Source organism: Salminus brasiliensis, chromosome 1 (genome assembly GCF_030463535.1).
Source record: "Salminus brasiliensis chromosome 1, fSalBra1.hap2, whole genome shotgun sequence".
NCBI classification, from domain to species: Eukaryota; Metazoa; Chordata; class Actinopteri; order Characiformes; family Bryconidae; genus Salminus; species Salminus brasiliensis.
Window position 1 is genome coordinate 16,901,648 of NC_132878.1, and position 14,224 is coordinate 16,915,871.

At 39.6% G+C, this 14,224-nt stretch overlaps 2 protein-coding genes across 2 annotated transcripts; one reads left to right on the plus strand and one right to left on the minus strand.

The window, feature by feature from the left end:
* Positions 1-55: 55 nt before the first annotated feature.
* On the minus strand, positions 56-4,907 carry LOC140549790 (endothelial differentiation-related factor 1 homolog). The gene is made up of 5 exons (XM_072673538.1): positions 4,722-4,907; positions 3,448-3,499; positions 2,338-2,498; positions 2,080-2,173; positions 56-796 (listed from the first exon to the last, which is right to left on the minus strand). Exons 1-5 carry the CDS (start codon positions 4,797-4,799, stop codon positions 735-737), a joined length of 447 nt encoding a protein of 148 aa, XP_072529639.1. The 5' UTR covers positions 4,800-4,907; the 3' UTR covers positions 56-734.
* Positions 4,493-14,105, plus strand: LOC140549781 (cytochrome P450 2J2-like). Its single transcript, XM_072673532.1, has 9 exons — positions 4,493-5,022; positions 6,974-7,136; positions 7,324-7,473; positions 8,328-8,488; positions 8,596-8,772; positions 8,959-9,100; positions 9,606-9,793; positions 10,291-10,432; positions 12,952-14,105. Exons 1-9 carry the CDS (start codon positions 5,020-5,022, stop codon positions 13,137-13,139), a joined length of 1,314 nt encoding a protein of 437 aa, XP_072529633.1. The 5' UTR covers positions 4,493-5,019; the 3' UTR covers positions 13,140-14,105.
* Positions 14,106-14,224: the final 119 nt, after the last annotated feature.

A 14,224-nucleotide genomic window follows, 5' to 3' on the forward strand; every position in this document is an offset into this window, starting at 1 on the left:
TATAAAAACAGGCATTAACATGCTTTTGAATAGCTTTATTAGATTAGCATAAGTGAAGCTCACACTTATGTTCTCCAAACAATTCTACATGCAAAAACAACCATTTTACCAAAATCATCACAGCACTTTTTAACTCTTGCAACATAGTCATTCATAACTGTAATAAAGATCTTTTCTGATCGATATTTTCATAATGCAGCTTCTGAATTCAGGGCTGGTGAACTAGGTTATCCGGTGGAAAACCATGTGAGATCAGCCCAGGAAAAGGAACTGGGAGCAAGGGAGAGTCAGAAGGTTGTAAAGGGTTAAGGCTGATTTATGCCTCTTGCACTATTAAAGGCAAAAGCATCATTCTCAGTTCTTTATGCTACAGCTCTTGGGAGTGGTGCAGCTTTCCAACAAAACACTCCAAAGCACTGGGTGGCAGTATACGGTATTCTGCAATTACTAACATTGTTTAATAAATACCACACAATGTTATTTAGTATCACTGTGGTAGGACAACCAGCAACCACAGCACCAGACCAAGTTACCTCTCCGCCACTTTGTAGAGCTCCTACCATTTGATAGTACTCAAACAGCTTCTTTCTCTGCACTCTTGTTTGTACTTGTCTGTAGTCACTTGGGCCATCTAATTCAAGCTTGTGCAAGAAACATAATTCTGTTTCATTGGGTGAGAAAATGGGAGTAAGGGAAGAGCAGGGGAGGAATGGGCTGATTTCGAGGCTTTGTCCTCATTTCTTCTTGGTTTTAGGCTCCAAGGGCTCTCCAATATCTTTTCCACGCAGTTTCAATCCTTAAAAAAAAAAAATAATTGTAAACTAAAAGGGTAACTAAACAAATCCAATACTCCAAAGCCTGGTACACACCACAGGGTTGTAAAAATCAGAGCACATCTCACACTTAATGTCAGGCCTCCAAAGATGTACACATTGCTGCTAAGCGCACACTACAGGATTTTGAAAATCATAACCGATATAAAAATCTGAGTGCATCTCACATTTAACGTCAGGTATTCTGAATGAAGCATGCATGAAGGAAAAAAAAAGAAAACAAATCTCCCACTCCCCAAATCTTGCGTGAATTAGAATGGATGGTTATATTTGGAGAAGTGTTTAAAAAGAAAACAAGCAGAATATCTGCATGACAAACGCTTCTGATTCACCTCCAGACCAGGAAATCTCCAAATTTCCATTTGAAAAGTCTGCTTGAAGGGCAATTTCAGGGTTAAAATCAGGGTTCACATAGTAAGCTCCAGGCTTTAAGAACTAGAGTTTGCATTAAGAAATAACATCTGTGATGCACTCTCCTGTAAATGTATTACATACTTCTTGAGTAGATTAAGGCTTTAAAAACCATCACCATTAAATGATGTAAGCGTTAACAGCATTTGACTATACCAAGCAGTCACCAAGCACTTTATTAGGGAGACCTATACACCTACCTATACACCATCATGCAATTTTCTAATCAGCGGCAGCATTGCAATGCATAAAATCACCATCAGTTTGCAGAAAAAACTGATTGCAGTGGTTTTGAATGTGGCATGATTGTCAGTGCCTGAAGTGAGTGTTTCTGGAACTGCTGATCTCCTGGGAGTTTTAGCACAACAGTCAGCGGCAGTTCTGCAGAATGAAATGCCTTGTTGATGAAAGAGGTCAACTGAGAATGTCCAGACAGGTTCAAGCTGACCAAAAGCCTACACTAATCAGTGTCCAACCAATCATCACTTGAATAACTATTTGAGTACTGTTACTGATCATGTGCATCCCTACATGGCCACAGTGGTAACGAACTTCTACTGGCTACTTCCAACATGATAATGCACCATGTTGCAGAGTGAAAGTCATCTCAAACTGGTTTCATGAACATGACTAGTTCTAATGTACTTCAGGGGCTTTCCTAGTCACCCGATCTGAATCCACCTTTGGGATGTGGTCTGTCTAATGAAGACATGGGGCTGCTTTGAGAGCAAAGGGAGACCCTATCCAGTATAAATACAGTGTTCCTAATTAAGTGCCTGATGAGTGTAACCCAGTTTATCACAAGCAGTTTATCACATGGATCCAAATGTCTTACCAATGGCTCTCTCTATCTTGCCCATGATCTGGTTGTTGGGAATTGCTTTTCCACTTTCATAGTCACCAATGACCTGAGGCTTCTCATTAATTTTCTGTTGAACAGACACAAACGCTCTTTTACATTTTTGGAAAGGTAAGTCACACTGAAATACACTCAGAAATGAGAGCAGCAATTACACAAAGTAATTTCACATCAAACCACTCTGAATGACTTTCAAATATGGTGAAATTTAGAAAATCTGGAGCATTTGCTTACAGTGGCGAGGTCTTTCTGGGTCATTCCCTTGTCTTGGCGGCCTTTCTGGATAACCTTACCCACCTCCAGCGGCACTCTCTGGTGGTGCAGTTCCTCTGTCTCACGATCCAGTCTAGCTGTGTTCTTAGTCACCAAGTGCTGCTTGTTCTGCCCTGCTGCCCCTGAGTGCCAAAACACAGGCATCAAATTCCCCAACCAGCAGTTATGAAAAGGATACATAGCACTGCAATTTCCTTATACTAAATAATCTAATTTATATCCAAAATAAGATGGCATCTCCTAAAAGCTGCCCATCTGACTACTGAGCATTAGCAGCATAAATCACTGTACCAAACTACAATACAATTGCGATCTATAAGACATTCAGCAAGCTTTCAAATGTTATTAGTACACAGTCTTAATGACAGACACGTCCATATGTACATTTCTTTGTCCATTAAGTTAACCAGGTTAACCTTTGTCAATCAGGTTAACCCTAAACACTAGTTAAACTCCTTCTGGATGGAAACCCTAAAGTGATTACTATTATTAACAAACCAATGGGGGAAGAGAAAGGAAAAGAAAAAGAAAAACAAACATTCCCGATGTGGATTAATATGTATACACTGGATGAATAAAATTGTAAAAATTCTAGCCTTTAGAACTGACGCATCGATCATGATCCATGTGTTTTTACACAGCTACTGGCTTTCAATTGACTTATCCATGCTCCACCCACAAATGCATTCAACAAAACTTGTGGTGCTCAACTTCCGTAAAGAGTGTAATATTAATGAGTTAATAAGTTGAGTTAACTGAGCTGCTATAACAACAGTCCTACTCAGTAGCATAGCAGTTTGGAAAGTGTTATGTAGCAAATCTAAACAAATACTCTCGCAATATTCTGAAAAAAATAAACATATTTTATATATTCCACATACATACACATTGATTGAGATACTGTACATGCCTTTTTCCAATCATTCTGTACAGCTTTTCTAACGTAAGCTTGTCAGCTGCTAGGAAACAACACATTTATGAGAAAAGTATGAAAAGAATCCTATGCATGATCACAATAAACGTCTCTATATGCAGGTACCTGTTTACACATCATCCTTCAAACACACTTACATTTCTTGGTGGTCTCCACCTCTTCTCCACGTCTCTGGGCAGCAACAACAGCCTGGAGAATGATTTGAAAAAGTCATCATTACTTTGCCTACATAAAGAAACTATTATTTATTTCAATTATATATATATATATATATATATATATATATATATATATATATACATATATATATATATATATATATGAAGTCAAATAAAGCTGCAATGGCAATTTCCAGTAATTTCCAGTCAGTCCAAACCTGAAAAGTATACCTTCTATTAATTATTTCTATTTCTCTAGGCTGTGTAATTTATCATTATAATTTATTCTAAATAAAGTACGTACAATAGAGCTGCTGCACTGGGGTGTCAATCCAATAATATACACAGTATAACATAACATATATATATGTCGTATTCATACAATAATGACTATATTTATAGGTTCTATTACTTTTATGCTGTTTATCTTATCATTATTGTGCATACCCAAATGATTGTATTATGCATACATACATACATGGGGTGTCATTTCAATAATGCATAAACATATTTATTTCTAATATTCATACAAAGACTGCATTTATAGGTTCGGTTCATTTTTATGGTGCATATTTCACCATTATTGTACATACCAGGTAGATTTGGCAGTGGCATATTAGTACTAAAGTGTATTTTTTATGATTTTGGTTGTCTAATTCTCTGCCACTTATATTTTTATGACATATTTTTACAAAGGAAAAATACTAGTGTATTCTAGTGTATTTGACCAGCTGTTTCTGCTACCTGTCATTACGTTGCATGTCATTAAAGCGCTTATTTGAAGGAGTTATAGTTAGGTATGTGTGTGTGTGTGTGTGTGTGTGTGTGTGTGTGTGTAAGTGCTAAATTCAGCCACCATGAGCTCCCTACACCATTACATGCAGCAGTCGGCGGGTAGTTTTACACAATCCGTGAACCGGGTCTCTACCCCGTTCCCAGACACCACTCCCCCGCAGGACGCCTCGCCCCCCATAAATCACCCGACATTACCCTAAAACACACACACACACACACACACACACTCACAGTCTTTCACGCAGCGTCAGTCACCCCCACAGACAGCCATATAAAGAGAAGACTCGTCAATATCCGTGACTGGAGTTACCGTCAATCCAGTCTCATTGGACCGAGGCGAGGCATGAGGAGCCCCGCAGTGCGTTTACGGAGTCGGCGGAGTTTACTAGCAGCCGTGGCCGTGTTGGAGCGCGGCTAAAGCGTGGGCGGAGCGCAGCGCAGCTCCTCCGTCTGCTAACCTGCTTGGATTTAGCCTGTGCTGAGGACGGACCCTTCTTCCTCAGCACGGTCACGGTGTCCCAGTCGCACTCCGCCATAGTTTGCGGGTGTCGCCGCTGAGATAGTCGTCTAAGGGGTACCTAGTGCTATATACAGTAGAGTAATGGCGAGCTCCTCCGCGAACAGACTCCAGTGAGGTTCACAGCTGTGCGCTAGCTGCGCCGCCTCCTGGATGCTATCTGTCATTGCAGCTATAATGACTTTTTCAAGGCCTGGATTTAGTTTTCAGTCCCAGTTTCCAGATATTGAAAGTGAATAATGGTATATTTCTTTTAATATCACATTATATTATCACACGATTCACAACACCTATAAAAGCTGTCATGGCCTCCCATTGTAAACCCATAGGCAATAATATGGAAGTTGCTCCCCTCTTTGCAGCTATAACGGCTTCCTCTCTTCTGAAAAGGCTTTCTACAAGATTTTGGGGCGTCTTTGGGACGTTTTGCCCCTTCCTACAGAAGGCCTGGTTTTCAATCTCTGTTCTAGGTGTTTGATGGGGTTGAGGTCAGGGCTTTGTGCGGGCCAGTCAAATTCTTCCACACCAAACTCACCCTACCATGCCTTTATGGGCCTTGCTTTGTGTGGGGCAAAGTCATGCTGGAACTGAAAAGGGCCTTCCCCAAACTGTTTAAATTGTCCAAAATATTAAAAGATAATTATCTCAGAAGGATAATTGCCTTATGGTATTTTTCTCAGGATAATTAATTAAATATTAGGAAAAGATCTTCTACTTCAGTAAAGAGGGCAGGGGAGGGGGTGTTGGGGACAGGTGTAAACAAACATTGGACATATACAGTAGATTGATCATTCAGAAACCTTGGAAGAACCTTTGAAAGTAGGCTAAACCACCCAGTACTGGTCCTGGTGATCAACCACCCTGCATAGTTCAGGCCTTCAGGAGGCTCTAAATATTACAGTCAGGTGTGTTGGATCTCTCCAGGATTGAATATCTCTGGGTCCAAGAATTCAGCACACCTGTCGGAGGGCTCAAGGATATTGGATTATATTGCACTTTAGACCGATAGGGATCGCTGTAGCTCCTGACGGTTCCTGCTCAAACTGACCAGTTTGGACTTTGAATGTTTCCCATCTCAATCCTCAACTGCGTTTACATAAGAGCTGAATTGCTGTTATACTACAGCTAGGAAGCCATTTGTGGCTTAAGAAGAAGGATAGAGTAGAATGGAGAATGTGTGACTAATGTGTTATATATTTAATGAGCAAGAATTGCAGAATAGGGACTGCCCACCATGCCCTTGGTTGCCTTTGTGGACCTGTTGGACATAAGGACCTGTCTGCTCTTTCTCTTTGTGTTCGTATTGGTTTTTTACCTTTTGAAAAACAAAAATCCACATAACTTTCCTCCGGGGCCGTGGGGTTTGCCTTTTCTGGGAAACATTTCAGTTGGTTTAGACCAGCATGCTATTGAGAAGGTATGAAGAAGCCTCCTCTGTTTACCTGTCACTATTTTGTGGTGTTGAGTGAGTAGGAGAGATACTCTTTGTCATACTGTCCACTAAACAGTTGCACAGTTTAGGGACTATCTGATGAATGCTATGGATTTATGAAGCCACAGTGTGTTCATGTGAGAGACATTATCTTTTTTATATCACAGATATAAAATACAAGCAATTAAACACAGCCTATCTGAACAGGTTCTTAGTAATCCAACATTAAGGACAAAGGTCAAAAGGATTTTCAGAGTTTCTGCATATTTCTTTTATTGAGATCAAATTGAGAGGCTGACATGAAATGCTCCATTCAGTTACAGTTACAGACTCAGGATCTTCACAGTGGTGGTGATATGACACTAAGGCTAGGGTAGAGTCTGGAAATACCACTGGTTATTTTAAAGCATGACCAAAGAACCTAAACACGTCAGATTTTAGATATTTGTTGCCCAACAACTTCCAGCATGTGTCTCTCTGACATGAATGGATTTTCAATACGTTTAAGGTCAAAACTTTCTCAAAACTATCGTAAAACAGTATTTCAGGTAATAACATTCAGAGGTGTAGCTTTTAGAGCTGTTGAACTCTTCAGATGCATGTTCCCCATCACCACCACTGTGGACAATTCTCACTCATCAAGGTTCTCTAAGACAGAGCATTTGACCTCAGAAATCTCTGAATGACCAAAATCTTAAAGTTTGAAATATGCAGAAAATTTTAACATAAACCAACAAAAACACACCTCTTTTCTCTTCTAGGTTTCTGAGATATATGGTGATATTTTCAGCCTTAGACTTGCTAGCCAGAGGATTGTACTGGTGTCGGGGTACAGACTGGTTAAAGAAATTCTGGTCAATCAGCGTCACAACTTTCTGGACCGCCCCGTGTCTCCACTATTTAATGAAGTGCATCAAGGGAATGGTGAGCTTTATAATGTTCTTGTGAAGTTCCTCAATGTTCTTGCCAGATTTTTATGCAAAGATTTTTAGAAAAATGTTCACTAGAATAAAATAAAGTATAAAATGAAACAGTCAATCAAATGAAGCATGTGTGGTTCCAGGCTGCTCTTTACTCTCTAATATTTAAGTACAATGTTTAAACTTTCAAGGAATATCTACAAGCAGTGGATACAGGTGGAGGAGGCAACGGCAGTTCTTCGAATCTCAGCTGAAAAAAATTGGCGAGGGCAAAAGAAAACAGGAGCTTATTATTCAGCAAGAGTGCATCTTTCTTTGTGAGGCCATCCAAGAGAAGAAAGGTATGTGGGCAAGCATGATACCACAGACACCTGCAAAGCCAACATCTTGGTAAACCATCTCCGTTATCTTCTTAAATCAGGAGTTTTTCACACTCAGCTGCAGTTACAGCCTTTTTTCTTCTGGTAAGGCTTTATGGTAGATAATAGAAAATTGCTGTAGGGGAATTGCCACAATGTAGCAACAAGTAAGGCCATGATTAGTTCTGAAATACAAAAGCCACCCTAACTTTTCCAGAGGTTTCTTATGGAGCCCTGTCACACTACTTCTGTCGCTCAACAGCCCGATAATAGTGGTCTAAATGTATACCTTTCTAGCCAACACTCTAGCAAAGCATTGGAATGGTGGGCTTAGACTCATGTGTGGCTGCTCCAGAACATCTTATTCTGTAGGCAATTTTTTTATGGGAATTATACAAGCTGTATGTGTTAGCAATGTGCGTACCTTGAAATGATAAAATAACTGAATTTTGGAAGCGGAAACATGCATAAAGTCCCTACTCCTCCTACTAATCAAATTTCCTATTTTCTAATTTCCCCTAATTTAATTGTACTACCTTCCATGTTCATGAGGATGTTTTGGCACCACCAGTCTACTTCCCTTAACTCTTTTAAGTCATTTTTCCTGAAAGCTCTTGGCCTTCCAACTCAGCAGAAGACACCTAACCACAGCCCAAGATGCTCCTCTCCCTCCCAGTCTACCCTCACATTATCTATGCTGATGGTATATTCAGAAATCCAAAGCAAAGTAGCTAAAGTATCTGAGGTGTCTGGATACATCTGAAGATTCTTGGTTTATTTAATAATGGTTAAATGTAGAATTGGCCACCAGAATTAATTACATGTGTAATACACAGGACTGCCCTTCAACCCACACTCAGCTATCAACAGTGCAGTAGCTAATGTCATTGCTTCTTTGGTGTTTGGAAAGCGCTTCGACTATGATGCCACTGATTTACTGAATCTCCTGCACCTCACTGAAGAAGCAACCCTCTTGGCAGGTTCACCACTTGCCCGGGTATTGTGCTTTTTTTTTTGTTTAATTATGGCTAGACTTTCATCTGAGCTGTAGTACCCGTGTACTCTCCTGGTAAGAAGGTTAAGTGTAAATTCATATTCCTTCAGCTCTATGATGCATTCCCATCACTTATGAAGCGTTTTAAAGGACCACATACCAAAATCTTGGACAACTATGCCAAATTGATGGGCTTTCTGAAGAAGCGGATTGAGACACACAAGAAGGATTGGGATCCGTTTAGCCACCGTGACTTCGCCGATGTTTATATTGGACAAATAGATAAGGTAGGACACCTTAAGTCAACATCTTCCATCCACCAGTGTGTTTTTTTTTTGTTGGTCCCTCGTTAGTTATTCCCAACTCCCTATAAGTTATATACAAATGTTTTGTCAAATATTAATATGCAATAATAAGCAAAGTGTATCTATCTATATCAGTGAAACATTTAGCTTCATGCTGTTTTAATTCAGCAAAGGAAAGACAGAGATGCTGCCTTCACAGTGGACAATTTGGCACACTGTATTCTGGACCTGTTTGAAGCTGGGACAGGGCCCATGACCAGCACCCTGCGCTGGTGTCTTCTTCTTATGGCGAAGCATCCTGAAGTCCAGAGTATGTATATGTCCTCAAGGTAACCTGAATACTATTAGTGAAGGTGACTTCTCATTGCCAGATAGCTTGTTTACAATCTGAACTGACCATACTTTAGCTAATGTAACGGAGAGAGGAACTCCTTTTAGCACCTTGTTGTGATGGATACCAATACTTTTAGTAATGGATCATTTGTAATGTTGATTTATATATTTTTTTACACAAATTCACACTTTTAATGACAAGAAATGCTGTGTATCTCCATTTCCATATTATTTTATGTAAGCACTTGACCTTCAGCAGACAAGCTTATCCAGAGACACTTTCAATGGTAAGTGAATGTAACATTAGAAGTGTTGCCCAAGAACTCTTATTACTCTGAAATGGTGGTGCTAGCTAGAGCAGCACAGGGTCAAACGATTGAGGAAACTAATCATGTAAACACTGCTAACTCTATTTGTACTAGTAGTAGTTTTAGTTGCCATCTTCCCAGGCATAATACAAAAAGTCTTTTGCTGTGGTCCAGGGGAGGTACAGGCAGAGATTGACTGTGTGATCGGACAGTCCCGATGGCCATGTCTGGTGGACAGAGTCAGCATGCCTTACACTGAGGCGGTATTGCATGAAATCCAGAGAGTTGGCAACATCCTGCCTCTGGGTATGCCTCACAGTGCTAGCAGAGACACCACAGTGAGCAACTACTTCATTCCTAAGGTAAGGTATGGATTTAACTCGAGTGGTGGTGCCAGTTTCCCCTGTAATAGTAAACACAAGATCTGACAATGGTCTACAAGAGATTGAATCACCTAAAATGACTTAAATGTAATTAAATTGAATTAATTAAAAAAAAAAGCTTTATCCGGCTAGTTAACACTTGCATTTTTACAAATCTATAAAATGGCCGTGGACATCTAGGAGGAATCTGTAATCAAAGCAAGAAAAGGAAGTAAATTGATTTGATGATGATTTGGATTTTTTCTAATGATCTATTAATGCTAAGATGTTTTAGAACTTTTTACAGTACTGAAAATGTATGTCTGCTATTTGTATAACAGAATAATTCATGAATTTCCATGCCATTTAAATATGGTCCCCTTCCTATATTGTATATACACCCATCTGGTGTATATACTTATATCTTCTATCCTGGCACTGTTATGTTGCTAATTTGCAGCTTGCTTACTATGCTTATTTACATATTCCTTCTCAAGGGCACTGTGGTTGTCACCAACCTGGCATCTGTGCTGAATGATAAAACAGAATGGGCAAGACCACAGCAGTTTTATCCCAAGCACTTTCTTGATGATCAGGGCCATTTTCGGAACAGGGAGGCATTTCTTCCTTTTTCAGCAGGTAACATATTATCCTTACATGTCCGCCTAACATGCACATACATAACACCTACACAGTAGACATAGTTGACTGTTTATTAGTCTGTACAGAGCCAGTTTTCTCAGCCACACCTTCTGAGTTTATGCTGTTCTCCAAACTACTCTACAAGACATGCTTGTGCAGCCTATGGTAGTGGAGCTGTGTGTGTGTGTGTGTGTGTGGTGGAGGCCGATTCTAAGGGATTGTGTAAATGACAGATGCCCTAAATGTATTAGCAGAGTATTCTGGCTGAGTTGTTTGAGTTGTGGGGTCCAGTGTAATATCTTTTAATACGGTCCAAAATCCCTGGCAATGCCTCTGCCTGTGGGAGGTCACTTTGTGGAGGTTATTCAGAAACATTTGAAACCTTAGGGCCTAAAACGGAGAAAGACAGATAAATAGAAGGTGTATGACAGACCCATCTCTGTTGACTGAACCTACGATTACTAATGCCATTGTGTACTTAGACCATTCTATGTCCTTATTGGCCGCTTTCCCTGGTGTGAATTAAGCCTAGTCCTTGACTGCACCACTATTTAGAATGGAGATTGTCAAATCAAGTCTAGTCAAGTCAGATTTATTTGTATAGCGCTTTTTACAACTGTAGTCGTCACAAAGCAGCTTTACATAATTAGTAATTAATAAAGGACAGAAGAAGAGAGAAGAAATAACGTAAAACATGAATGATCAAAGACCCCCAGTGAGCAAGCCCTTGGGAGGAACCAAGACTCACAAGGGGGACCCATCCTCCTCTGGTCAGAACTATTTAAACATTATTGATAAAAATTACCAAACCAGATACAACAGATACTTAATAGTGGTGAATTGAAAGGAAAATATAGTCCATGACTAGGCTTAATCCCTGTCTAGGAAGCCAACCCTATATCATATATATAATATGCTATAGTAATACTATATATTATATAATTTTGATATATTTAACTGTTTTTACATGGTTTAGGTTGGGTGGAGGGCCCCCTGAGGGTACTCTCTCTGGTTTGGCTCATATTGTATTAATTTGTTGATATCTTTTGGTCATACTTTTTGGTCAATCTTTCTGCCTTAAGAAAACTCTTGTGTAATAGGTTTTGTGTGTTAGTGTGAACATGTTGATTTTTTGGAGACTTTTTCTACATTTGATCCTTGTTCTTAATGTTTTCTTTTTATATTCCTGTAATTGGGAGAAAAGGCTTTTTTTTCCAGTGCTCCCAGTGAAATTCCAAAAATGGAAAAATGAGCCGGAGTTTTGTCCTTTGAGTAACACATTCATCTTGCATACCTGTAAATAATGAACCTAAATGTCAGTAAAACATGTAATAAAATACTGGTATATGTAACAGTTTCACAGAATCAGTGGCAAACAAACAACAAAAGGCTGTCCAAGTCTTTGTGGCAAATGGTGTATTCTTTTCTGTGCGTTTGTTGCACAATTTACAGTTGCAGTCTAATTTATTTAACCCCACTGCAAATTAGGTTTATAAGCAAAAAATACAAACCTTCAGCTGTTTAAATAGCTCAACACAACTAATGGAACAAGTGTCTTCTCCACATTCAACACAAAATACCTCTTTTAATGACGACTGCAGTCTCACAATGATTCCACCCCCCAAACAGAATCCCTCATAAGAGCACACATTCGCAAATCAGGTATCAAATCAACAGCTGCTTAAATTCCTTCATTAGACAGTTGTCCAAAATGTCCAAGAAATGTCCAAAAGAAATCACTGCCTTGCCCAAACAAGAAAATTATACAAAAAGAGAGCAAAGGCACTGAATGGTCTTAAAAGTTAAAAGTTAATAGAACCGTGGCTACGTTACCTGGACATGACAGAAAGAGGAAGCTATCATTGGCTGCCACCAGATTCCTGAGGGGGCAGTGGGTCAAAAACCCTTGAGGTACTGCAAAAGACCTGTAGCAAGATTTGGTGGCAGCAGACACTAAACGCATATTAAGCGCTGAAGGTCTCTATGCACTATACACCTCTGCTGACCCAAAAGCACAAGAAAAGCCGAATACAATCTGCTGAAGTTTGGATCCCACAAGTTTTGAGATTCTGTTCTGTGGAGCGATGAAAAAAAAAATCAAGTATCAGGAAATCCTAGAACAAAACATCATGCCTTCGATGAGGAAGCTGAAGATTGGGCATCATTGGACCTTTCAACAGGACAATGATCCCAAGCATACCTAAGGTCTACCAAGGCTTAGTTTCAGAAGTCCTGGAAGATACTGGAGTGTCACAGCTGCCTGACTGGAACCCCATAGAAAATCATGAATGCTGCCAGAAGCTGGTGTCTGGCTATCCAGCACATTTGCAGCAAAAGTCTGAGACTGCAGTCATTAAAAGCACTTGTTACATTAGTTGTGTTAGCTATTTCAATTGCTCTTGTATGATGGGTTTATTGAAAACAGCTGAAAGGCTGTAGGGCAGAGGTCTTTCCCACTTCCCTCCGCGTCTCAGCTGGTATATTTAAAAGATTTGCCTTTTCTTACATCTCTGCAGGAAAGAGAGCGTGTCTTGGAGAGAATCTTGCACGCATGGAGATCTTCCTCTTCTTCACATCCCTTCTTCAGCGCTTCACCTTCTCCGCTCCACACGGTGTGCCGCTGAGCATTGAGGTCCATGGGAGTTTAGTCCTGTCCCCAAAACCTTTTCACATCTGTGTTTCACATCGTCATGCTAAACACTGATTTCCTTAGACAATGAAAAGCTGTTTTGTGCTTTGCTTTTCATGGCATACATTAGTAACTCTATTAGTAACCTAGAGCTGTGAATTTATAATACCTGCCTGAGAATGTCTCTCATCCCATGTAAAACACATCCAGATTCAGATTGAGTAGTTCGATTTTTCACACTTTTTCACAGACAAATCAATGGGGTTTAGAACATGGAGACAGACGTCTGCATTGTCCACATAGCTGAATAGTAGGGCAGTAATTTTGAGTAACCTTGTTTAAAAAGTTAAGCTTAAAAAAATATCTAATGAATTTTAGGCAGAATGATTAACTAACAGGCGTAACGTTCCACGTCTCTTTATTTATATCTGTAAAACCACGGCTAACCCTCAGTCCTCTACCATCGATACTTGTCTACTTGCGTTGTCTACTTGAGTTTGTAAGTCAGTCACTGGTAGACTTGCTTATTCTGAGTTTGAAGGCCTGATCCAGAGTGGCTTGACAAGGCTTGGACCTCTGGGTTCGTGGATAAATGCTTTGCGCTGAGATGATATCTGACTTGAAGTATCCTGGTGGTATGAAAGTTACTTGTCGCAGAACCTGCAGAGCACAGTGCTTATATTCACGGTCTGATCTGGGCATTTTTTGAAGGAAAGTGCGGCATTAAGGGGGCAGAGTTTTAATTGCCAGCTGTTAATGAGGAAGGTGATTAATAAGTGTTAATAAATCTGTTGTTAGTTGTTAATTCTGGGTAAACAGATCAGTAGAAATGCTCTGTGTTATTTGATTTTACTAAACTTCCATTAACTTCCAAGTTAAGAACACTTTTGCCTTCTCCTGTAAAGTCACCATTTTGGAGATGCAGACGTGTTAATTTTATTGGGCATCGACTATATACAGTATGTTACATATTTTTACATAGATCTTAATACATTAAGCAAATATAATACATTTTAGGCAGGTATTTAGCTAGCAAACTGGTGAGAGTAAGAATTAGTACTTAGTACTAATGCTAAGTAATTAGTACTTAGCATCTCTCGCTCTAAAGTAAAAACAAAAAAAGATGCTTTGTACAATTTGATATTTTACCTTTTGATTTG